Genomic DNA, 27,110 nt, shown 5'->3' with positions numbered 1-27,110 from the left:
CACAGCGGTACAAACCCACACCGATCATTAACCCATTGTATGACAAAATAAACCTCATCCACAAGTGTCTGTTAAGTCATCCCCAATGTGTGGCGTTGCATAGCTGTGGAAATACAATCAGGCCAGGTTGACACTGTTTTTTTGTGATTGGATCCACAAATTGTGGAGTAGAAGAAGTCTATTTTTGCTCTGTATAATGAAGTTGTGGTGGAAAAACTGCAGCACAACAGCCTTGTGTGAACCTGGCCATAATAGATTACTCTAGTAAAACGAAGCACAAATCAGTTGTGGACACCCTAAACATCCAGGGCACCGAATAAAAAAAATATTCAGCGATTCAGTTATACTTTTCAATAATAAAATAAGAGATTTAAAACTATTTTCACACAAAGATTTGGGGAGAGAAATATTCAGGGCGATTCCCCTTTTGTAGAAAAGTCGACATAACATAGATGAACAATTTCCGACTGATTGTCACCACAGCAAAGACCTAGAAATGGGTGATGGAGTGAAGAAAGTCATTAAAAAAACTACTCTGCGCACACATGGCACATCTTCATTTTAGTGACTAATCCAGAAAGGGGGCCAGCCAAAGACAACAGCACCAATGAACATATGGCACCTACGAATGGTGGGTGATTTAATTGCCCCAAAGATGATGAAATAATCTGTGCTTTACGTACTCCATTAGGCCCGTTTCACACATCCGTTTTTTCCCCAGTCAAAATCCGCCGTTTTGCAAAAAAATGGATCCGCCATTTTTCTTGGCGGATCCAATTTTTTTCACCATTGACTTGTATTAATGGCGGATCTTGACGGATTGTCATCCGTTCGATCCGTTTTTTTACGGATCCGCCAAGATTTTGCCGTCCGCTGAGCAGACAGGACGGACAATGAAATGTTTTTCCCCCGGCCGGATCCGAATTTTCAATTGTGCATGCCCGGGAGAAATCTCTCTCTCTGCGGTTCCTTTAAAATTCTTCCTTCGCCGGATCCGTTAAAACAACGGTCCGGTGGCAAACGTTGTGCTCAGTACAGGAACGGATCCGTTGTCCGCCATTTTAGCGAATTTTAACTGATGTGTGAAACAGGCCTTATTGGTCCCGACATTGAGCAATGTGCTTTACCACAAAGCTGGTTACTCCAATAACATATGTACACTCATGAAAAATGTCTCATTTGCTTACAATGTCTTTGAAAGAAGCACATAATGCCTTTTTGCTCTGGGTATTCCCACTATTACTACATTTACGTAGGGGGCCTGTGCGGTACTTCCTTCTGGTACTATGCCACATCAGGCAGGTGTGGAGTTTTATTATTTTACTCATTATGTGACAAAATGTGCTGCATTGACACTATTTCCATTTTAGCCATAATGTCTTCTGGCATTTATTGCCTCAGTGACTTCACTAGTGAAGAAAAAAAAAAAAAAAAAAAAATTATATATATATATATATATATATATATATATATATATATATATATATATAAAAAAGATTTCCTAAAACATTCCCAGTTCTTTAGGACCTTTTTAAAGCCGGCATAGCACTTTGACAGCTCAGATGCCTGTCTAAAGCAGCACTATATTAATGCCAACGCATTATTATAAAGCAAAATCACATAAAAAAACACTCATACGTCAACAAAATTTATATTAACTGCTATCAAGGTGTCAAATATAACAAATGCTGCTATAGCTGATCAATGAACAGAGCGGGAAAGCTGGCGGCAAGTCTTCTAGTAAGCAAATTACTTACACACTGTAGGAATTATACACAACCCTTAAATTAACTTTTATCTAAGGTGTATGGCCACCTTTATTTTTCGGTTCTCTTAAACATAATGGCTCACTTTACTTCATTGTTTTAATGTTTTTTTTTTTTTTGTTTTTTTTTTTAAAGACAAGCTTATAATTTTTAATTGCCTCCTTTACACAAGAAAACGGGCCCTGTAGTGCCAACTGAGTACAGCAACGTCAGACCCATAGATATTTGAGCCTTGGAACATGACAAGCCAAAGATGACAGCCATCAATACACAGCATTTTTCAGGCCCTTTGCCCTCATCTGTACAAAACAGGATACTGGTTAATTATAGGAGACTGGCTTACAAAATAACTAGTGTTGAGCGAACGTGCTCAGATAAGGCGTTATCTGAGCATGCTCGTGTGCTAACCGAGTGTCTTCGAAAAATATGTTTTGAGTCCCCGCGGCTGCATGTCTGGTGGCTGTTTGACAGCTGCAACATATGCAGGGATTTCCTGTTAGACAATCCCCGCATGTGTTCCGGCTGTCAAACAGCTGCGAGACTTCGAACATATTATTTGAGCATACAGAAGACACTCGGTTAGCATCCGAGCATGCGCGGATAACATCTTATCCAAGCACGTTCACTCATCACTACCAACTACCTATAGGTGGAACTAGAGTTTTTCTTTTTGTGGATAGGAGGTAAAGGGCTTATCTTGATTTTTATTATTTTTGTTTATGGGACAAATAACTTACCGGCATGTAGTTGTTACCTACCTGCCTGTTCTACCCAGTCACGATTTCTGCTGAGTCAGGTTTACTTTTATTCTGCTGTTTACTGGGCATCTCTGCCAATGTCATGCTGATTTTACAGCAAGCTCTCCACTGTCTAACTGCGGGGAGCAGCTGTCAATCAGCATGACAGCAGTAACGCTCTGTGAGCATAGCAAACCGGAAGAGAAAGGGATGCTCTGTTGGCAAGACAAGAAAAAAAACAGAGGGATCGCAGACAGATCTTTCCTGGGTAGAACAGGCAGGTAGTTAGCCTCATACACAAAAATAACATTCCTGTATGACCCATTTATTTTGCATACCCAATACTGTGGCCCCTCTCAGAACACTCATGAACATGATTGAGTACTAGGGAACTCCTGTGGGTCATCATTATTGGAGGTAGAGCACCATAGCCCGTCCCGTCAGGGCATTAACTTCAGAGGTCACGGTTCTGTGCCTGCAGAACAGATCTGAAAGCAGCTTCAGGCCCACGTTCATTATTTCACATCAGTATTTGTAAACCAAAATCAAAACTGGAAGAATCTGAGGAAAAGTAAAATAGAAACACGTCACAGCTGCATGTGTCTCGGCTGTGTCACAGTCACAGCACATACATGGAGAGCCTGTTTGTTGGGCTCTCCATTCATGTGCTCTGACACAGCCACGGCGCCGAACAGCCGGCGTGATCCAGGAAGCCGGGTTCCCTCTGCAGCTTATTCGGTAAGCACGACAGCTTGCCAAATAAGAGGGAACCCAAACAAATTCGCTCGGCTGTATTTATCACGCACTCCTGGTTTAGTCTTACAAATATTGATGAAAAATACTGAGCAAATACTGAATGTGTGAACATGGCCTGATGCTGCATTCAGAGTCTACCATTATGGATGTAGAACAACCTTTATTAAATGAGGTAAAAACATGTATGTGCTAATGAATGCTTCGGGGTTGTGTGTAATCTATCCCTTCCCAAATACATGATTTACATTCATGGAGTGGTGATAAATTAAGCAAAAAAAAAAAAACTAATCGTTTCCTGTAGCTCACGGGACGTATCTTAGCCTGCGAAATCTCTCACTGATTGATAATACTTGTGTGCATTCCCTAAAGTTTAATACTATGTCCAGAGCACCAATATCGCCTTTGATACATCACAGAAAAGTCCCGTCACCTTTCTCTACCCTGATCTGTTTCACCATTGACACAAACTACTTCTATTCGTAGGAGGAAGAGAGGGTTGCGCACACCCTAGACAGAATAGCAGAGCAGGAGTGCACATTAGTAAGGGAAAAGTACGGGTTTGTATACATAAGCACACCCTATGGCCTTGTTCATAGAAGTCTCTCTAAATCAAATTTCCGTCCAAATTTTCATCAAAAACAAGTCTCAAAAGGGACATTTTGTTTTCGGAAAAGGACCTTAAAATTACGTCTGTGACGGAACCTTGATAACGCACTGAACAGCAATTTACAGTTTTGATGTAACGAGGACGAGTACCTCTGCTGATGCTTTAGAGAAAAATACTGATTGGAAACTGAAGTAAGTTCCCCCATCTACTCCATTAAGGCTTTCTGCATGTCAATCTCTCTATGGTTCTCTTTATTCTATCTCCACATATCAGAATGGAGGAGCTCCATGGCAACAGTGTTAATCACGTTTCAGTACCAGATTTTACTTAAAGGGAGTGTCTGGGATTTTTCAAAATTGCGCTAAGGACAGAAAATTATATAAAATCGTGTAATATGCTTTACTCGCCAACTCAAACCATAGCTGTTTCGGTGATACCAACTGTCCTGAAGTGAAGCATCCGTCATTCACATGAGTGCAGCCTGTGACCACAAAAGTCAGTGATTGGCTGCAGCAGTAACGTCAATGACGGACTTGACATCATTGCTGTGAGACATGAGAGGACCAAAAACCAAAAGGTCACGGAGTTTGTTTAAAGAGAAAATGCTTGACCACACATCTTTCTGATGAAGGTCAACCTACTTTCCAAAAATAATTCTGTTAAAAACAGATAAATTGGTTTTACACCAGCCTAGTACAATGATGTGAAGAAGCTTTAGGGAAGCACCTGCTGATTGAAACGAATTGTGAATACTGCTCTGGGTCATGATATAGGCTGGTTGCTAGTGCAGTGTTTCGCAACTCCAGTCCTCAAGACCCACCAACAGCTCATGTTTTCAGGATATCCTAGGTATTGCACAGGTGATAATTTCATCACCTGCTCAAGCATCAATTCTATCACCTATGCAATACTAAGGAAATCCTGAAAACATGACCTGTTGGTGGGTCTTGAGAACTGGAGTTGAGAAACACCGCTGTAAAGGAACATGGACATGTACAAACTTCCTAAACTGCATAGAGATTATATAGATATATATATATATATATATATATACACATATATACACACTGTAAATTGGTGTTCAAATGTGGACATAAAACATTAAAGCTGTGGTATGCTGCCACAAAACTAAAAGGACGCTGAACACAGCGTAGCTAGTCCAGCCTATGGGTTATACCGAATTCCATCATCACAGCACTCAGTGCACTCAGCTCAGCTGCCAATAGATGCAAGACACACGTCATTACAGTCTCTGCACCATGCTGATGTATCGATGGTAGAATTCAATAACCCCTCAGTCATCACACTGTTCTTCACTAAGTTTCAAGCACTGATCAGCAGCACTATGTGCAAATATTTAATAAGAAGATGGTGAAGAAGCTATGCTAACATAAAATTAACCCCACGTCTCCTGCTGCCACATCATAACCTTCTGCAAGAGGCAACAGCAACATTTCATCTTCATCTTCAGTTTCTTCCAGTCCCACAGCATCATTCCCAAAACCCTCGCCTCTCCTTCCAGTTAAAAGGTCTTCACCACCAAGGGGATGCAAAACCCTTTCTCGCACAACCTGCATCATGCCCATCATGAGTCCACTCCTATCCTCCACTGGGAAGGACTGAGGGGCAGATGAGGGCTCAGTCAAGGAAAAAGAATTAAGGGACTCTAAAGGAGTCTTCAGAGGGAGCAAAGGAGCAGAGGTATGATCGCTGCCTTCTGATGTTGGCTGCAATGGACCGGTGCTTGGATTCTGCGGTGATTCAGTTTGTGTCCCCTGTGTTCGGGGAGGAAGAAGACCCCATCTACGAAGTCTTCGCAGAAGGCGCCTCACAGGTCGTGGGGGGCGGCGTCTTGGAGGCAGTTCATTTAGGCCTCCAGCTGGAAGAGGTGGTGTCTGATGAAGGAACTGTAGTAGACTGCGAAGGTTTCCCATAAATGAGCCCTATGAAGAGAAAAATAAAATATTACATATTACTCCATTTTTAATGCTGGATGTCTTTTACATGAGAATGACAAAACATGTATATTTAAAAAGGGAGGTCTTAAAAGGGAGTTTAGAAGGTGGTTTATGCCCAGTAATCGATCTTCCATCTGCAAACTTTTTTTTGTTTTTTTTTAGAAATTCAAGTATATTCAAAATGCTATCTATGGCTAAAAGAAACCGCCCCCCCCCCCCCCCCCCAACTTAATCTGGTAACTGAACGTCAAGAACATTTCCAGCGACCACTAGACGGAGCAGAGAGATGATTCACAGAGAGACAGAAAATGTTCCAGGAAACACAGCATCTCTTCCATTACAGGTATAATTGCCAGTTATTAAAATGATTGGTAGTGTCAGTGTGGGCCACTCCGTGAGAATGACTGTGTGCGTGCTCGTCTTTCTTTTTATTCTCCTCTCTGTGTGTTTCTATTCTGAACTACTCTCGTAGGTGTTCATATTTATGCAGCTCTCTACATCCATCAAGCAAGCAATCTGTGTCCCATGCTCCCGATATTTCCTGTCCGTTTCACCTCATAACTCTACATTTAAATAGTTTTTAAAAAGTCTCAGGCCTGTTATTCATCCCAGTTGGTATAGCAAACCCTTTCCATATAAACATCAACTACTAATTGTTCATGGTGGAATATACATAAAAGGAGATACTGATACAGCTGAAGGCTGGATTATATAATATGTTTTGCGAGGGGTGGTGGGGTACTGTAAGCTTTGACAATATGACTATATTGTACTCAGGTTTTCACCTTCTGATATCAAGAGATATGATGGGAAATACAAGAACACTGCATTGCTTACTTGTAAGTGGGGCTTAACAAGTACAAATGCTGATCACTAATATCAATTAGTAAGTGGATAGACAGCAATGACGTCATAGCTTCCAAGTAATGGAAATGTGTTCCATGTCAGAATACGGGGCTCGTGGAGCTTCTGTGGCCTTTCACAGCGTTTCTACTGCAGTTTATTACCCCAATATCATACATTTTGCTTCTGAAACTTCAGATGACTGGGAAAAAACTGGACAGATTTTTTTTTTACCTCTTAGGTGACCAATTGCTTTGAGCCCCAATAACAAGCAATTTATTTATTTTCAAACCGCATTCACTGTGTGGATTAATAATATGACAACTGTAGAGTTCAGATCATTATGCATACAATACAGAAGATTTGGGGGCTATATTAGTCACTGCTATTTGTTTTGAAATGACAAATGTATTTTCTACAATTTGCGTTGTTTGGTTTTTATTCTCACAATAACAATAAGCAAGTGAGATGGAATATTTACTTTTCTCATTTAGTAGCATAATCATTCTGCACACTAATAGTTGTCCAATAACTCTGCACACAGATATTATCCTAAGGCCACAGTCACATGCTCAGTATTTGGTCAGTATTTTACCTCAGTATCTGGAAGCCAAAACCAGGAGTGGGTGATAAATCCAGAAGTGGTGACGTGTTTCTATTAGAGTTTTCCTCTGATTGTTCCTCTCCTGGTTTTGGCTTACACATACTGAGGTAAAATAATGACCAAATACTGAACGTGTGAACAAACCTCACTTTCTTAAATATTCAAGTTAATTAACCTTTTGTGTTGATTGGCAGCCCTGTAGTTGATCAATGATAAAATTAATCAAAATTACAAATTGCCTAATAATTGTGTGCACAGTGTAGTGACTACCATAAAAAGATGTATTGGTGGCCACTACATAACTTTTTAATCTGATAAGTCAACCCTCTTAAGGCTGTGTGCCCACGATGCGATTTTTAAGCGTTTTTGCTGCGATTTTCGGCGCGAAAACGTTTAAAAATCGTGTACAGAACGCCCCCCATGCATTCTGCACATGGTGTGCTAATGCTGCCCTTTTTCGCGGCGCGGAAAAAAAATCGCAGCATGCTCATTCTTTTGTGCGGAATCGCAAAGAATTGCCGCGATTCCGCACCCATAGGAATGTATGAGAATCGCTTACTTCCCGCATGTGGCTATGCCCACCATGCGCGAAGTTAAGTGTCTCATGTGCTGTTGGTAGAGGAGACTGTCCTCCAGGCCCTGGGTACCATACCCCTGTAGAAAAAAAAGAATAAAAAATAAAAAAAACAAACAAACAAATCGGGGTATATTTACCTTCCGGCGTCACGCGCTGCCTTCCCGGCCTCAGCGTTCCAAGTAATGCCTTGCGGCACGGTCCTGTGATGACGTGGTCTCACGAGATCGCTATAGCAACGCGAGACCAACATCATCACAGGTCTCGCAAGGCATCGCTGAGATAGCGCGGGACGTCGGAAGGTAAATATACCCCGATTTTTTATTTTTTTATCATTTTAACATTCTGTCTTTTACTATTGAAGCCGCATAGGCGGCCTCAATAGTAAAAATCTGGTCACACTCGTCAAACACTATGTTTGACGAGTGTGACCAACCTGTCAATCACTTTCCAAGCAATGTTTCAAATCGCTTGGAAAGTGCTTGAATATCGCACGCGAAAATCGCAATCATAATCGTGGTGAAATCGAGCGGAAAAAACGTGCGATTTCTGGGAAGGAATCCGGTTTTCAGTGTCCGGATTTAAATGCTACGTGGGCACATAGCCTTACAATGGAGGGGATCTGGTGTGGCAATTAGCTGATCACTAATGCGTCTAGCTCCTAACAGCTAACTCTGCAGCCAGCCAGGCATTTCCCTGAGTTAACCACTCAGTCCCTGCAGTGAAAATCCCTTTCTACTTTTTGCTAAACACCCATTTGATAAGTTATATAGGGTTTGAACAGTCATTCTGTGCTGATAAAAGTACCACGGCTCGGTGCACAAAGGTGAGGCTGATCATTTACATACACCTTCCCACCTGCATGATTTCCCTCAATATCCACCCCCCTCTTTGACAGCTCTGGCTTCAAAGAGCCAGAGAAAAGGTGGAGATAGTTGGAAACCAAGCAGGTGGAAAGGTGATGCACAGAGAGCCAGTGCTTGGTTTGAACAGTCCCTTTAAAGGGACTCTGTCAGCACAGAATGACTGTTCAAGTCAAGTACAGGCGCTTGGTACTTCACCGCAGGACCAAGCATTTACATACATCTTCCCACCAGCTTGATGTCCATACATCTCCACTATTGATGAGCGAACATGTTATCCGAGCATGCTCGTGTGCTAACCAAGCGTCTTCGGCGTGCTCGAATAATCTATTCAAATCCCTGCGCCTGCATGTCTTGTGGCATGCAGTGACTGCCTAATAAACAGGCTTTCCCTGCATGTATTGCGGCTGTCGAACAGCTGTGAGACATGAAGCCGCGGGGACGTGAACATATTTTTCGCTCATCACTAATCTCCACCCAGAGCTGTGGAGACCAGGGCTGTGGAGTCGGTGCTCATTTTGGTGGAGTCGGGAGTTGGAGTCGGTATAAAATGGACCGACTCCTAAAATATATCATAAATTGGGTACAGTAATTCAATGCAGAATATGCTGAATATTTTTTCATAGGAATTTGGGAAAGTTATGAAATGTCCTATAAATGACTGTTCTATTCCTGATCTAAGGCTACATTCACACACAGCGTTTTTCCTGCGTTTTTTGAGAATACGTTTTTCAGTTGCAAAAGCAGATCAGCTTTTTAAAAAAACCACATCACCTGAAAGGTTTTTGAGCTCATAGATGTTTTCAATAGCAGAGCAGATTAGAAATCTGCTCTATCTATATATCCATTTATCCATATCTGTCTATCCATATCATATCTGTACCAAAAAGAATGAAAGCCGGGTAGCACACAGACTAACACTCTTTTTTTTTTTTAGCACCAGTCAGGTGCACCTCATAGCTGCCCAAAAGGACGCCCAGGACAGGCATTGCTCGTCTTCAGTTACATCAACATCAACTGATAGTTGGAATAAATAGATTGCATTCATCACCACATCTTCTTAAGGTGCAGGCTTTATTTTCAAGTGTAGGGGTGTGAAGTATGAGGTTCTGCAGCAGCTGAGGTGTGCAGTATGAAATTCTGCGGAACAGTATGAGATTCTGCCCCCCCTAGGTTTGATCCTGGCTACGCCCATAGTGTGAATGTAGCCTGAGGATCTAGGCTTTATCTTAGCCGGGATAAGTCATAGTGCGTGTGTGTGTGTATTATATATATATATTATATATATATATATACATATATATACATACAGTAAAGACCAAAAGTTTGGACACCTTCTCAATCAAAGCGTTTTCTTTATTTTCATGACTATGAAAACTGTAGATTCACTGTGAAGACATCAAAACTATGAATTAACACATGTGGAATTATATCATTAACAAAAAAGTGTGAAACAGCTGAAAATATGTCTTATATTCTAGGTTCTTCAAAGTAGCCACCTTTTGCTTTGATTACTGCTTTGCACACTCTTGGCATTCTCTTGATGAGCTTCAAGAGGTAGTCACCGGAAATGGTTTTCACTTCACAGGTGTGCCCTGTCAGGTTTAATAAGTGGGATTTCTTGCCTTATAAATGAGGTTGGGACCATCAGTTGTGTTGTGCAGAAGTCTGGTGGATACACAGGTGATAGTCCTACTGAATAGACTGTTAGAATTTGTATTATGGCAAGAAAAAAAATGCAGCTGAGTAAAGAAAAACGAGTGGCCATCATTACTTTAAGAAATGAAGGTTAGTCAGTCCGAAAAATTGGGAAAACTTTGAAAGTGTCCCCAAGTGCATTGGCAAAAACCATCAAGCGCTACAAAGAAACTGGCTCACATGAGGACCGCCCCAGGAAAGGAAGACCAAGAGTCACCTCTGCTGCGGAGGATAAGTTCATCCTAGTCACCAGCCTCAGAAATCGCAGGTTAACAGCAGCTCAGAATAGAGACCAGGTCAATGCCACACAGAGTTCTAGCAGCAGACACATCTCTACAACAACTGTTAAGAGGAGACTTTGTGCAGCAGGCCTTCATGGTAAAATAGCTGCTAGGAAACCACTGCTAAGGACAGGCCACAAGCAGAAGAGACTTGTTTGGGCTAGAGAACACAAGGAATGGACATTAGACCAGTGGAAATCTGTGCTTTGGTCTGATGAGTCCAAATTTGAGATCTTTGGTTCCAACCACCATGTCTTTGTGCGACACAGAAAAGGTGAACGGATGGACTCTACACGCCTGGTTCCCACTGTGAAGCATGGAGGAGGAGGTGTGATGGTGTGGGGGTGCTTTGCTGGTGACACTGTTGGGGATTTATTCAAAATTGAAGGCATACTGAACCAGCATGGCTACCACAGCATCTTGCAGCGGCATGCTATTCCATCCGGTTTGTGTTTACTTGGACCATCATTTATTTTTCAACAGGACAATGGTCTCAAACACACCTCCAGGCTGTGTAAGCGCTATTTGACCAAGAAGGAGAGTGATGGGGTGCTACGCCAGATGACCTGGCCTCCACAGTCACCAGACCTGAACCCAATCGAGATGGTTTGGGGTGAGCTGGACCGCAGAGTGAAGGCAAAAGGGCCAACAAGTGCTAAGCATCTCTGGGAACTCCTTCAAGACTGTTGGAAGACCATTTCTGGTGACTACCACTTGAAGCTCATCAAGAGAATGCCAAGAGTGTGCAAAGCAGTAATCAAAGCAAAAGGTGGCTACTTTGAAGAATATTTTCAGTTGTTTCACACTTTAATTATATAATTCCACATGTGTTAATTCATTGTTTTGATGCCTTCAGAATGAATCTACAATTTTCATAGTCATGAAAATAAAGAAAACTCTTTGAATGAGAAGGTGTGTCCAAACTTTGGTCTGTAATCGATATTATACAGTGTATTACATATTTACAATTTATTACAGTTTGTGTTCTAAAGTTGTATTCCAATAAATAGATATTATGATCTAAATATCTTGATTATTGGATCATAGAAATCAGTCTATACAGCAGTAAGTGAGGTTAAAAAATAACTTTTAATATGTAACTTAAAAGCTCCAAAACGATAATGTCACCAATAGTGATTAAAAGGATGCCAATAAATGGGTAATCCCTAAGAAGAGATGGGAACACCCAAACGCATCAATCAGGATATAAAACGTTGCTAATGTATCATATCAGGCAACAATTTATAAACAGGATACAGCATTTAACAGTTAGCACACAATGCCATAACCAAATGCATATATGTCTATTGTGTTTGGCTAAACCAAAAGAGGTTTATAGCCACAAAATACTAGAAGGTGAGATATATAAAATAGGAACGATCTCACCGGTTTTTGCAGACGGCCAGGAGTCTCCAGGGATACACTGTGTACACACAGGGAGGTAGCGATAGGAAGACAATACCCTGTCAAATCCCTCAAAAACTAACCATCATCTGATCCCCAGACTCCTGCCCTTACAAGGGCAGTCCACAGCTCACCCTATATTGCACATGCCCTGCACTTTCCCTTAGAAGAGCGTCCCAACGCGTTTCATCCAAGTAAATCTTCAGGGGACTAACTTGTTGCAAAGTGCCATAGTGCTAAAGCTCAAAACATGGATCCTTCCACTATAAATGCTGTCTGCTGTCTGCAGAGAGTGAAGGACAAAGGGCATATTTATATGGTAAACCATCAACACCTGATGCCACAATCAAACACACTCCCATATATGATTAATCAAACATCGGTCATTAGGCGGTTCAGCATCTGTGGAACGCACACGCCGAGGTCGGCGCTAACTCCGCCCATACCAGCCTCACAGGAATCAGGCAAATCAGAAAGTAGAAAAAATGCCCCACTTCCGGTTGGACCACCAAGATGGAGGAGTGCCCCACTTCCGGTGACGTTCATCTAGAGGAGGGTCGCCTCAGAAACTAATACCAATGACGTATCTAGAGGCGAACCGCCACAGATGTAAATGCCACCGTTCCGGTCAGTGGACATACCGCAATAGTGCCCCACTCTCGGTAACGCTTCATCTGCGGTATCGCTAGTCAGCGAAAAAGGCGCCTGATCGGCGCTAACTCCGACCACAACGGTGTCACCGATATCAGGCAAATCAAAATGGAAGAAAGATACCACACTTCCGGTTGAATCACCAAGATGGAGGAGTGCCCCACTTCCGGTGACATCGCCTCAGATGCAAATGCCACACTTCCAGTGACGCTTTTAAAACGCGAACCGCCACAGATGCAAATGCCACACTTCTGGTCAGCGGACATATTAAGATAATGCCCCACTTCCGGTAACATCTCATCTGCGGCGTCGCCTGATAATCCTGTCAGCAAAAGTAGCGCTTAAACGGCGCAACCGCAAGAAGGAAAATACTTTCCAAGAGGCGTCACAAGGGCACCTAATGAAGGACAGTGGTCCAGCTGGCAACGAAATTAGGGAGTAAATGTAATATGACAAGTCATAATAGTTAAATGACAACAGGAGATGAATGTATACATACACTTGCAAAACCTGAAAATAGGTGACTAATTAGTGATTATAGGCTTAATAACATTCCTACGTATAGATCAAAAGAGGAAAAGAGGAAAAAGGGAGGAAATCAAATAAAACAATTATAATTAATTTGTTCATTGAGGCCCTTAAGTAGAAGATCCATTTTGCCTCGCGTTGCAACAGCAACCGGTCCCAGTTACCCCCTCTCTGTGGCTTAAAGACCCTATCAATGGCAGTAAAGCTGAGGTGCGCAATCTGACCTTGATGTACACCATGAACATGTCTGGCAATCGGCGTATCCCTTTTATGTGTTACATCTCCCACATGTTCGCCAATCCTCCTCCTAAATTCACGGATGGTCTTGCCGACATATTCCAATCCGCATTTACAAGTAACCTTATAAATGACACCCTTGGTGCTACAATTCATGAAATATTTAATAGGATAATTTTTCCCAGTCACATTACTCACAAAATTCTTACTTGCCCCAATGTGTGAACAAGCCACACAATGACCACATCTGAAACAACCTGTGACATCACTGTGGAGCCATGTTCTATTCACAGGGGTGGAAAAATGGCTGTGCACTAGTCTGTCATTCAACGACCGTGCTTTTCTATATGTGATCATAGGGGAATCACTCAAGTAGGGGGAGAGATCACTGTCCATCTGTAAGATCGACCAATGTTTCTTGATAATATTCATCACAGGGATTGCACCATTATCATAAGTTGTGATAAATCTAAGGGTATCATTCTCCATAGGTTTCTTGTTATTAGTGTTCAATAGTTCAGAGCGCATACGACTTTTTGCTCCTTGATAGGCCTGTTTTAACACCTTTTTGGGATAGCCCCTATCAAGGAATCTATCCCTTAAGTCCTTAGCTTGGGACTCAAACGTCGACATGTCAGAGCAGTTCCTCCGAATTCTGAGATATTGTCCCTTAGGGATAGCTTTCTTTAAATGCTGGGGGTGATGACTCCCCCAGTGTAATAGGGAATTAGTAGAGGTGGGTTTTCTATACGTAGATGTCCCCACCTCTCCTTTCTCATTTTTTTTCAATCAGGATATCAAGGAACGGCAATCTTGTTGTCTCAAAAACGGCGGTAAAAAACAGGCCCATATCATTGTGATTGAGACCAGCCACGAATTCATCAAATTCATCAGCTGAGCCACCCCACACAATGAATATATCATCTATGTACCGTGTCCATAACTCAGGGACACGGCACATAGAAGAGGCTTCATCTAGTTCACCACCAAAAACCAGAGTCTCTTCCCACCAGCCGAGGAGGAGATTCGCATAAGCCGGTGCACAAGGGCTCCCCATAGCGGTCCCCCTCAGCTGGTGGTAGACCCTGTTGTTGAAGACAAAGAAGTTTCTGGTTAAACAAAACCGAAGGAGTATAAAAAGATTATGTTCCTGGAATTGACAACCTCTGGTATTCAAGAAATATCTAACCGCTTGCAAACCATGTACATGCGGAATAGATGACTACAACGCCTCAACATCTATACTTGCCAGAGAAGCTTTGGGGTCTACAGTAAGCCCCTCTAAGCGACGGAGGAGGTCCGGTGTGTCCTTAACAAAAGACTAACGAAGAAACAAAAGGGGACAAAATTTGATCCAGATAAATCCCTACATTCTGACGGAGACTGCCAACTCCTGATACAATTGGCCTACCCTTAAGAGGGCTGAGCCCCTTGTGAATTTTGGGCAGGCAATAGAAGGTGGCAGTGACTGGATGCTCAGGGAATAAGAATTCAAATTCAGTCATCAGATTTTGTCCCCTTTTGTTTCTTCGTTACAGTCTTTTGTTAAGGACACACGGGACCTCCTCCGTCGCTTAGAGGGGCTTACTGTAGACCCCAAAGCTTCTCTGGCAAGTATAGATGTTGAGGCGTTGTATTCATCTATTCCGCATGTACATGGTTTGCAAGCGGTTAGATATTTCTTGAATACCAGAGGTTGTCAATTCCAGGAACATAATCTTTTTATACTCCTTCGGTTTTGTTTAACCAGAAACTTCTTTGTCTTCAACAACAGGGTCTACCACCAGCTGAGGGGGACCGCTATGGGGAGCCCTTGTGCACCGGCTTATGCGAATCTCCTCCTCGGCTGGTGGGAAGAGACTCTGGTTTTTGGTGGTGAACTAGATGAAGCCTCTTCTATGTGCCGTGTCCCTGAGTTATGGACACGGTACATAGATGATATATTCATTGTGTGGGGTGGCTCAGCTGATGAATTTGATGAATTCGTGGCTGGTCTCAATCACAATGATATGGGCCTGTTTTTTACCGCCGTTTTTGAGACAACAAGATTGCCGTTCCTTGACATCCTGATTGAAAAAAAATGAGAAAGGAGAGGTGGGGACATCAACGTATAGAAAACCCACCTCTACTAATTCCCTATTACACTGGGGGAGTCATCACCCCCAGCATTTAAAGAAAGCTATCCCTAAGGGACAATATCTCAGAATTCGGAGGAACTGCTCTGACATGTCGACGTTTGAGTCCCAAGCTAAGGACTTAAGGGATAGATTCCTTGATAGGGGCTATCCCAAAAAGGTGTTAAAACAGGCCTATCAAGGAGCAAAAAGTCGTATGCGCTCTGAACTATTGAACACTAATAACAAGAAACCTATGGAGAATGATACCCTTAGATTTATCACAACTTATGATAATGGTGCAATCCCTGTGATGAATATTATCAAGAAACATTGGTCGATCTTACAGATGGACAGTGATCTCTCCCCCTACTTGAGTGATTCCCCTATGATCACATATAGAAAAGCACGGTCGTTGAATGACAGACTAGTGCACAGCCATTTTTCCACCCCTGTGAATAGAACATGGCTCCACAGTGATGTCACAGGTTGTTTCAGATGTGGTCATTGTGTGGCTTGTTCACACATTGGGGCAAGTAAGAATTTTGTGAGTAATGTGACTGGGAAAAATTATCCTATTAAATATTTCATGAATTGTAGCACCAAGGGTGTCATTTATAAGGTTACTTGTAAATGCGGATTGGAATATGTCGGCAAGACCATCCGTGAATTTAGGAGGAGGATTGGCGAACATGTGGGAGATGTAACACATAAAAGGGATACGCCGATTGCCAGACATGTTCATGGTGTACATCAAGGTCAGATTGCGCACCTCAGCTTTACTGCCATTGATAGGGTCTTTAAGCCACAGAGAGGGGGTAACTGGGACCGGTTGCTGTTGCAACGCGAGGCAAAATGGATCTTCTACTTAAGGGCCTCAATGAACAAATTAATTATAATTGTTTTATTTGATTTCCTCCCTTTTTCCTCTTTTGATCTATACGTAGGAATGTTATTAAGCCTATAATCACTAATTAGTCACCTATTTTCAGGTTTTGCAAGTGTATGTATACATTCATCTCCTGTTGTCATTTAACTATTATGACTTGTCATATTACATTTACTCCCTAATTTCGTTGCCAGCTGGACCACTGTCCTTCATTAGGTGCCCTTGTGACGCCTCTTGGAAAGTATTTTCCTTCTTGCAGTTGCGCCGTTTAAGCGCTACTTTTGCTGACAGGATTATCAGGCGACGCCGCAGATGAGATGTTACCGAAGTGGGGCATTATCTTAATATGTCCGCTGACCAGAAGTGTGGCATTTGCATCTGTGGCGGTTCGCGTTTTAAAAGCGTCACCGGAAGTGTGGCATTTGCATCTGAGGCGATGTCACCGGAAGTGGGGCACTCCTCCATCTTGGTGATTCAACCGGAAGTGTGCTATCCTTCTTCCATTTTGATTTGCCTGATATCGGTGACACCGTTGTGGTCGGAGTTAGCGCCGATCAGGCGCCTTTTTCGCTGACTAGCGATACCGCAGATGAAGCGTTACCGAGAGTGGGGCACTATTGCGGTATGTCCACTGACCGGAACGGTGGCATTTACATCTGTGGCGGTTCGCCTCTAGATACGTCATTGGTATTAGTTTCTGAGGCGACCCTCCTCTAGATGAACGTCACCGGAAGTGGGGCACTCCTCCATCTTGGTGGTCCAACCGGAAGTGGGGCATTTTTTCTACTTTCTGATTTGCCTGATTCCTGTGAGGCTGGTATGGGCGGAGTTAGCGCCGACCTCGGCGTGCGTTCCACAGATGCTGAACCGCCTAATGACCGATGTTTGATTAATCATATATGGGAGTGTGTGTTTGATTGTGGCATCAGGTGTTGATGGTTTACCATATAAATATGCCCTTTGTCCTTCACTCTCTGCAGACAGCATTTATAGTGGAAGGATCCATGTTTTGAGCTTTAGCACTATGGCACTTTGCAACAAGTTAGTCCCCTGAAGATTTACTTGGATGAAACGCGTTGGGACGCTCTTCTAAGGGAAAGTGCAGGGCATGTGCAATATAGGGTGAGCTTGTGGACTGCCCTTGTAAGGGCAGGAGTCTGGGGATCAGATGATGGTTATTTTTTAAGGGATTTGACAGGGTATTGTCTCCCTATCGCTACCTCCCTGTGTGTACACAGAGTATCCCTGGAGACTCCTGGCCGTCTGCAAAAACCGGTGAGATCATTCCTATTTTATATATCTCACCTTCTAGTATTTTGTGGCTATAAACCTCTTTTGGTTTAGCCAAACACAATAGACATATATGCATTTGGTTATGGCATTGTGTGCTAACTGTTAAATGCTGTATCCTGTTTATAAATTGTTGCCTGATATGATACATTAGTAACGTTTTATATCCTGATTGATGCGTTTGGGTGTTCCAATCTCTTCTTAGGGATTACCCATTTATTGGCATCCTTTTAATCACTATTGGTGACATTATCGTTTTGGAGCTTTTAAGTTACATATTAAAAGTTATTTTTTAACCTCACTTACTGCTGTATAGACATATAAGTTTTGGGGTGAAATATATGTGTCATTTTTGACCAAAAATTGTCATTTTTTGCTATATTTCTTGATCATAGAAATCATTAAATGTCTGATGTTCACATTGTACTACAATAAATTTTTCACAGAAGCAATATATGTGGGAGTCGGAGTCATGGAGTCGGAGTTGGTGTAAGGGAAATTGAGGAGTCGGAGTCGCAGGTTTGGCTTACCGACTCCACAGGCCTGGTGGAGACAGAGGGGAAACAAGCAGGTTGGAAAGTGTATATAAAGGATTGGCCACAAGGTGAAACACCGAGAGGCAGGATTTAGTTTGAACAGTTATCCGGTGCCAACAGAGTCCCTATAACAACAAGCAGTGACTCCTCGGACTTTGACTAAAGGCCCCGTCACACATAGCGACTTACCAGCAATCCCGACAACGATATCAACGTGTCAGGATCGCTGGTGAATCGCTATGTGATCGCTGGTGAGCTGTCAAACAGACAGCTTCACCAGCGATTAGCGCTGATTCATGTCAAAAATAGAATTAAAATAAAAAATATTGTTATTCTCACCTTTCGACGTCCCGCGCAGCATTCCTGCCTCTCTCCACGCTCCGGTCCCAGTAATCCTTTGCGAGAATTACCGCGATGATGTCGGTTCTCGCGGGATCGCGAAGTCTCACGGTCATTCTTGCAAAGGATTACTGGGACCGGAGCGTGGAGAGAGGCGGGAATGCTGCGCGGGACGTCGGAAGGTGAGAATAACAATATTTTTTTTTTTTTTTTTATTATTTTATCGCTGATCTCCCGCCTGTCACACACAGCGATGCGTGCTGGCCAGCGGGAGATCAGCGACGAAAGAAATGTCCAGAGATTTCCCAGAGCGATCAGCGATACCGGCAGGGGGGCGGGGTCGCTGATCGCTGTCACACACAGCGATCTCGCTGTTGTGTCACAAAACTTGTGACTCAGCAGCGATCTCGCTAGCGAGATCGCTATGTGTGACGGGGCCTTAAGTCTGCACAAGCTACGGTAATAAGTTTCTAGCACAGAGCTGTCGCTTTCCATTTAAGCCTATGGGAGATAAAGATAGCGCTGAGTGAATGTTATCAGTCATTTTATATCTTCTATTCCTCTTGATGGGAGGTTGCCCGTTCATGTGGAGCCACTAATGAATCAACAAAGATGGTGTACAAAGCCGCCGAGTGGTCATGCTAGGATCAGTAATGTCAGACTGTGAGACAACACTAGGATGAAGGGCTGAAAAACAGGCGTTTCACAGAAAAAAATAACTTTTGTAGCTTAAACTCTTCAGCCAGATGTTAAAGTGTGTAAAACAAACTATACAATGTGTTTTGGGCTCTGGCACTGTTCTGTTAGTAGTTTTCTTTATAAAAAAAAAAAAAAAAAAAAAATCACTTGAAACTCAAGTTTTTCTTAATAAGCATAAAAAAAACAAACATGAAAAACCCAACACACTGAACAATAAGTTTACAGAGGTGGTCACATAAGTACTTTTTGAAGCTTTAGCATCAGAAATTCTACCTTCCATGGACTGGGACTATTGATTCTGGTGGTGGCCTATTTTACTTCAAAATACACACTGTAAACTGCATAGATGGGAAAGTGTAGTGTAACAGCAGCACTTAGATGGGAAATGCTGAACATATTGGTGCAATATAGGGGTCAGTAACAAGCACCATCCTTGGTAGCTGGTTATGTCTTCCCAAGAATACAGCAACAGAATTACAGCAGTAAGGGTTTTGTAAGGTATGCCTTGTGGTAAAATGGTGGTGAATCAGTGTGTATGCTCAGAATTTACAGCAGGTATGGAAAGTATTCAGACCCCTTTAAAATTTTCACTCTGTTTCATTGCAGCCATTTGGTAAATTCAAAAATGTTCATTTTTTCTCATTAATGTACACTCTGCACCCCATCTTGACTGAAAAAAACAGAAATGTAGAACTTTTTGCAAATTTATTAAAAAAGAAAAACTGAAATATCACATGGCCAGGTCTAGGAAGACTTCTGGTGGTCCCAAACTTCTTCCATTTAAGGATTATGGAGGCCACTGTGCTCTTAGGAAGCTTGAGTACTGCAGAAATTTTTTTGTAACCTTGGCCAGATCTGTGCCTTGCCGCAATTCTGTCTGAGCTCCTTGGCCAGTTCCTTTGACCTCATGATTCTCATTAGGTCTGACATGCACTGTGAGGTCTTATATAGACAGGTGTGTGCCGTTCCAAATCAAGTGCTATCAGTGTAATTAAACACAGCTGGACTCCAATGAAGGAGTAGAACCATCTCAAGGAGGATCACAAGGAAATAGACAGCATGTGACTTAAATATGAGTGTCTGAGCAAAGGGCTTGAATACTTATGACCATGAGATATTTCAGTTTTCCTTTTTTTTAATACATTTCAAAAATTTCTACATTTGTTTTTTTTCAGTCAAGATGGGATGCAGAGTGTAAATTAATGAGGAAAAAAATGAAATTCTTTGAATTTACCAAATGGCTGCAGTGAAACAAAGAGTGAAAAATTTAAAGGGGTCTGAGTACTTTCCCTACCCAATGTAAAAGCTATATAAAGTGTTTATTTTATTAATAATTATTATAGTTTCAGATTATTTTCATTGGCCTTACAGACACTGAATGGAGGGGGCAGGACTCAAAAGACCATTGCTCCATTCAAACTCCTCCTCACTGCAGTCCAACAGTGAGCAAAAACAGGAAGCTCAGACCCCATTCATGTGATGGCTGGAAGGCCAGAGTTGGGGGCCCTTCGTGATCATATATTTATTGTCTATCCTGTGATAAATGTTGTTTTGTGATATATTCTTATTATGCTTTGCTTACATAGCACCATTAATTCCACAACACTTTACAGACACTCATTGTTGTCCCCACTGGGGATCACAATTTAGATTCCCTATCAATATGTCTTTGCAGTGTGGAAAGAAATTGGAGTACCCAGAGGAAACCCACACAAACACAGGGAGAACATTTTAGCTCCTTGCAGTTGTCCGCAGTGGGATTGTAATCCAGGACCCCAGCACTACAAAGCAACAGTGCTACCCACTGAACTACTGAGCTAACAAAAATAGGATTTACCGTTTATACTCGAATATAAGCCGAGATTTTCAGCCCATTTTTTTGGGCTGAAAGTCCCCCTCTCGGCTTATATTCGAGTCATATACACCAGGGGGTCGGAGGGGGAGGGGGGCGGGGGTGTCAAGTCATACTTACCCGTCCTGGCACGGTCTCTGCAGCCCCCAGCTTCTCCGCAATCTCCCTCCTTCCTTCAGCAGTCACACGGTACCGCTCATTAAACTCATGAATATGCGCATATTCATGAGTTTAATGAGCGGTACCACGTGACCACTGAAGGAAGGAAGGGAGATTGCGGAGAAACTGGGGGCTGCAGAGACCGTGCCAGGACGGGTAAGTATAGTGATACTCGCCTGTCCGGGGTCCATCACTGTTTGATGCTGTCTGGCACGTCATCTGTCAGTGACGTTCAGACAGCAGAGGGCACGGTGACGGTTAGTGTGTGCCGCGCCCCCTGCAGTCTGAACGTCACTGACAGATGACGTGCCAGACAGCAGCAAACAGCGATGGACCGGGGGACAGGTGAATATCTCAGGTGCCAGCAGTGACACCGGCACCTGGCGACGGAGAGGTGAGTATGGCATTTTTTTTATTTTTAAATGCAGCAGCGGCAGCACATGGAGGCATAATCTATGGAGCATCTTATGGGGACATAATCTATGGAGAATCTTATGGGGGCAGCATATGGGGCCTATTCTATGGAACATTTTATGGGGCCATAACCTTTATGGAGCAGCATATGGGGCATATTCTATGGAGCATCTTATGGGGTCATTATTAACCTTTGTGCAGCATTATATGGGGTGTATTTTGTATGGAGCATCTTATGGGGCCCATCATGAACTGTATGGAGCATTATATGGGGCTCCTGATTCAATATGGATATTCAAAAACATTTAACCTACTGATGTCTCAATTAATTTTACTTTTATTGGTATCTATTTTTATTTTTGATATTTAGCAGTAGCTGCTGCATTTTCCACCCTAGGCTTATACTCGAGTCAATAAGTTTTCCCAGTTTTTTTGTGGCAAAATTAGGCGGGGTTGGCTTATACTCGAGTATATACGGTATATGTTGTTGAGAGACTGGAAAGCAGGGTAACAACTCCTAGAGCTGACATGAATGCTTGGTCACCCACAATCTGATCTGTTATGCGCAGATGAGACTATAATAACAATGCACCATTTCTGGGCTTCACAGTAAAGGGTAGCTCAGACATCCAATCCATTTATACATTGTATGATTATTGTGAACAAGTGATACTAGGAATGCTCATTTCATGACAATCTTGCATTCTAAATAGGTTATTGATCACTGGACAAATGATCAAGACACTCGTTCGCTGGTCTGCAAAACTGATCATTGTTCTCAGCAGCACATAGTCCTGTGTGATCAGGACCTGAGGTGCTGAAAAAACTGTCAGCCTATGCACACTAAGGAATCTCTTACTGCTTGATCATATGAAGCTGGTTCAGCCTGTGCAAGCTATTAAACGAACATGTTGCTGGTATGCATCATACGGCGTCACTGAATCCTACCTTTTCCAGGTATTTTTTATTTATTTATTTAGGGAAAATGTTTATTGAAGGGGATTACCCCAAGTTATTGCACCACAAAAATAAAATTTCAATAAAGTCATAAAGCTTCCAATAACACAATGACTAATGTTACCCTGCAGTCTCACGCACCAGGAACAGCTGATTGATGTGCTGAAAACACAGCAGATCTATATGCCATTCTGCAATAAAGGACTTATTAGTACAAGATATATGCCATGTACACTCACATCATTAGGACTCTCAGTGGGAAAGTCATCAACAGGTGGTATAGCTCCTTGAGCTATCAACTGCCCATAGGATGGAGGTGCTTGCTGCTGGATCAATTCTGCATCAATCCGGGATAAAGGTGCAAAGACGCTGTAAAAAAAAAAAATAATTTAGAGTTGCTGTGTAGTCTTTATTTTATCAGTGTTTACGTATAATATCCTTCCATTAGTATTGATACTCACCTATACTCGCGAGCACGTGAAGTATACAGTCGGCATGTACATCCTAATGCTACAACAAGTAATGTAGCACAGATTAAGCTTCCTATGACAGCCGCTGCAATTACTTTCCGAGGAAGTGTGTAGCCACAGTTCTTTTCGTCACTTCCATCTCGACAATCAGCTTGGCCGTCACATACCCATGCTTCATACACACAGCGCTCCAAATCACAATGGAAACCACCAGGCTGACATCCACGACAGTTTCTTTCATCTGTGCCATCTTGGCAGGAAGTTTGGTAATTACACCTCTCATTGATCGGGTAACAGCCATGACTTGAAGCACATGGAAAGTGCCCCTCAGGACAGTTTGTACAGTTTACCTCATCTCTGCCATTGGCACAGTCCCAGATTCCATCACAACGCTGCGAGTCAGAAAAACAGCCACCACCTACCTCTACTCCGTCTTCAAATAAAAGACCAGGACTGGAGCCACATGGTTGGTCCCAAGGAAGGCAGTAGCCCCGTACACGGTAAGTGGCATTAAACCCTCGGGGCTGGAATGATGTAGATAATCCATTGTGCATGGTAAAACTAGGAAAGTGAAGTCGAGATGGTGGTGATCCCATTTGGTCAGTAAGGCGTGGGCCAGGGTCGTGGTTCTCAGTGCCAGGAAATCTATAGTCAGAGCCATATGCTACAGAAGAATCAGTATACGTATAATGGGGTATATTTGTGTTGTACTGATATATAATAGTTACTCTGCCCCCAACAGACTCCACTGTGACAGATTTGCCATTGCTTTGGTGGTACAAGGCACGGAGAAGGTGTGGAAAATCCCCAACGCCATTTTCATAAACTACAAGAGCATCTAGCGCTGAAAGCTGAAGGGCAGAAAACTGCAAAGCAAGTCCACGGCTATCTTCAGAGTCAATCAACCAACGGCAATGAGACGGTAGAGTAGAAGGTGGAGAATCTGGATATCCAGGAGGAGAGAAGACGCCATAGAAATCTTTAAGTGTAAAGTTGCAATATGATGAACATGAAATTTCATCCAATTTATCCTCACAGTCAAAAGAACCATCACAGACTGAAAATAGGGGAATACAGCCAGAGCTGCAGCGGAAGAAACCGGATAAGCAGGGTGAGGAGTCTGTAAGAGGAGAAAGAAGTAAAACAGGTTACAATTAGTACTAAACAAATTAATCCAACACAACTACCTTATATTTTTAACTTTTAAGTAGGTGATCATGTTTAGGCAAGCTCGTAATTGTCATACACAGAACCCAAACAGGTAGTATGGGGTGTTTTTTCATGACATATTATGTACTTCATGATCGTTGTAAAATTTCTTTGATATAACTTGCGTTTATTTGTGTAAATAAATCGTAAATTTGGCAAAAATGTTGGACATTTTCACAATTTTCATACTTTTAATTTTTATGCCCTTAAATTAGTTATGTCACACAAAATAGCTAATAAATAACATTTCGCACGTCTACTTTACATCAACCCAATTTTTGAAAAAAATTTTTTGCTAGGAAGTTATAAGGGCTAAAAGTTGACCATCGATTTCTCATTTTTCCAACAAAATTTACAAAACCATTTTTATTTTCAGGGACCACATCACATTTGAAGTGATTTTGAGGGGTCTATATGACAGAAAATACCCAAAAGCGACTCCATTCTAAAAACTGCACCCCTCACGGTGCTCAAAACCAAATTCAAGAAGTTTATTAACCCTTCAAGTACTTCACAGGAATTTTTTAGAATATGGAAGGAAAAAAACATTTACTTTTCTTTCACAAAAAATTTCCTTTAGAACTAATTTGTGCCTTGGGAAAGTATTCAGCCCCCTGGAACTTTTCAACCTTTCCCCACATATCATGCTTCAAACATAAAGATACCAAATGTAAATTTTTGGTGAAGAATCAACAACAAGTGGGACACAATTGTGAAGTTGAACAAAATTTATTGGTTATTTTAAATTTTTGTGGAAATTCAAAATCTGAAAAGTGGGGCGTGCAATATTATTTGGCCCCTTTAACTTAATACTTTGTTGTGCCAACTTTTGCTGCGATTACAGCTGCAAGTCACTTGGGATATGTCTCTACCAGTTTTGTACATCGAGAGACTGAAATTCTTGCCCATTCTTCCTTGGCAAACAGCTCGAACTCAGGGAGGTTTGATGGAGATCGTTTGTGAACAGCAGTTTTCAGCTCTTTCCACAGATTCTCGATTGGATTCAGGTCTGGACTCTGACTTGGCCATTCTAACACCTGGATATGTTTATTTGTGAACCATTCCATTGTAGATTTTGCTTTATGTTTGGAATCATTGTCTTGTTGGAAGACAAATCTCCGTCCCAGTCTCAGGTCTTCTGCAGACTCCAACAGGTTTTCTTCAAGAATGGTCCTGTATTTGGCTCCATCTATCTTCCCATCAATTTCAACCATCTTCCCTGTCCCTGCTGAAGAAAAGCAGACCCAAACCATAATGCTGCTACCACCATGTTTGACAGTTAGGATGGTGTGTTCAGGGTGATGAGCTGTGTTGCCTTTACGCCAAACACTGTTGTCAAAATGTTCGATTTTGGCTTCATCTGACCAGAGCACCTTCTTCCACATGTTTGGTGTGTCTCCCAGGTAGCTTGTTGCAAACTTTAAACAACACTTTTTATGGATATCTTTGAGAAATGGCTTTCTTCTTGCCACTCTTCCATAAAGGCCAGATTTGTGCAGTGTACGACTGATAGCTGTCCTATGGACAGACTGTCCCACCTCAGCTGTAGAGCTCTGCAGTTCATCCAGAGTGATCATGGCCCTCTTGGCTGCATCTCTGATCAGTCTTCTCCTTGTTTGAGATGAAAGTTTAGAGGGACGGCCGGGTCTTGGTAGATTTGCAGTCGTATGATACTCCTTCCATTTCAATATGATCGCTTGCACCGTGCTCCTTGGGATGTTTAAGGTTTTGGAAATCATTTTGTATCCAAATCTGGATTTAAACTTCTCCACAACAGTATCACGGACCTGGCTGTTGTGTTCCTTGGTCTTCATGATGCTCTCTGTGCATCAAACAGAACCCTGAGACTATCACAGAGAAGATGCATTTATACAGAGACTTGATTACACACAGGTGGATTATATTTATCATCATTAGTCATTTAGGACAACATTGGATCATTCAGAGATCCACAATGAACTTCTGGAGTGAGTTTGCTGCACTGAAAGTAAAGGGGACGAATAATATTGCACGTCCTACTTTTCAGTTTTTGAATTTCCACAAAAATTTAAAATAACCAATACATTTCGTTCAACTTCAAAATTGTGTCCCACTTGTTGTTGATTCTTCACCAAAAATTTACATTTGGTATCTTTAGGTTTAATGCATGATATGTAGGAAAAGGTTGAAAAGTTCCAGGGGGCCGAATACTTTCACAAGGCACTGTAATTAGCGGACGCCATGTCATGTTTGGAGAGCCCATGATGTGCCTAAGCAGTGGAAACCCTCAACAAGTGACACCATTTTGGAAACTAGACCCCTTAGGGAACTTATCTAGATGTGTTGAGAACCTTGAACCCACAGGTGCTTCACATAACTTTATAGCGTTGAAAATAAATCTTTTTTAGCTCAAAATTTTGCATTTTCATAAGGGTAAAAGGAGAAATTGCTCCATACAATTTGTTGTGCAATTTATCCTGAGTAAGCAGATACCCAATATGTGGAGGAAAACAACTGTTTTGGCACACAGCAGGGCTTGGAAGGGAAGGAGCACGATTTGACTTTTTGAATGCAAAATTTACTGGAATAATTAATGGATGCCATGTCCCTTTTGGAGAGCCCCTAATGTGCCTAAACAGAGGAAACTATCAACAAGTGACAACATTTTGGAAACTAGACCCTTTTGGGAACTTATC

General features: G+C 42.2%; 1 protein-coding gene across 2 annotated transcripts in view; it reads right to left on the bottom strand.

The window, feature by feature from the left end:
- Positions 1-1,860: 1,860 nt before the first annotated feature.
- Positions 1,861-27,110, bottom strand: part of LRP10 (LDL receptor related protein 10) — a 50,313-nt gene continuing 25,063 nt past the window's right edge. For both annotated transcript variants that reach the window (XM_073575429.1, XM_073575428.1), the window contains 3 exons: positions 23,218-24,346; positions 22,996-23,125; positions 1,861-5,809 (listed from right to left, as the gene is read on the bottom strand). In XM_073575429.1, coding sequence (XP_073431530.1) covers positions 5,252-5,809; positions 22,996-23,125; positions 23,218-24,346 — 1,817 coding nt within the window. In that variant the 3' untranslated portion in view covers positions 1,861-5,251. The remainder of the gene's footprint in view (positions 5,810-22,995; positions 23,126-23,217; positions 24,347-27,110) is intronic.

Source organism: Dendrobates tinctorius, unplaced genomic scaffold (assembly GCF_039654945.1).
Source record: "Dendrobates tinctorius isolate UK_male_01 unplaced genomic scaffold, ASM3965494v1 ptg000044l, whole genome shotgun sequence".
Taxonomy (NCBI): Eukaryota; Metazoa; Chordata; class Amphibia; order Anura; family Dendrobatidae; genus Dendrobates; species Dendrobates tinctorius.
This window is presented reverse-complemented; position numbering and strand designations above follow the sequence as displayed.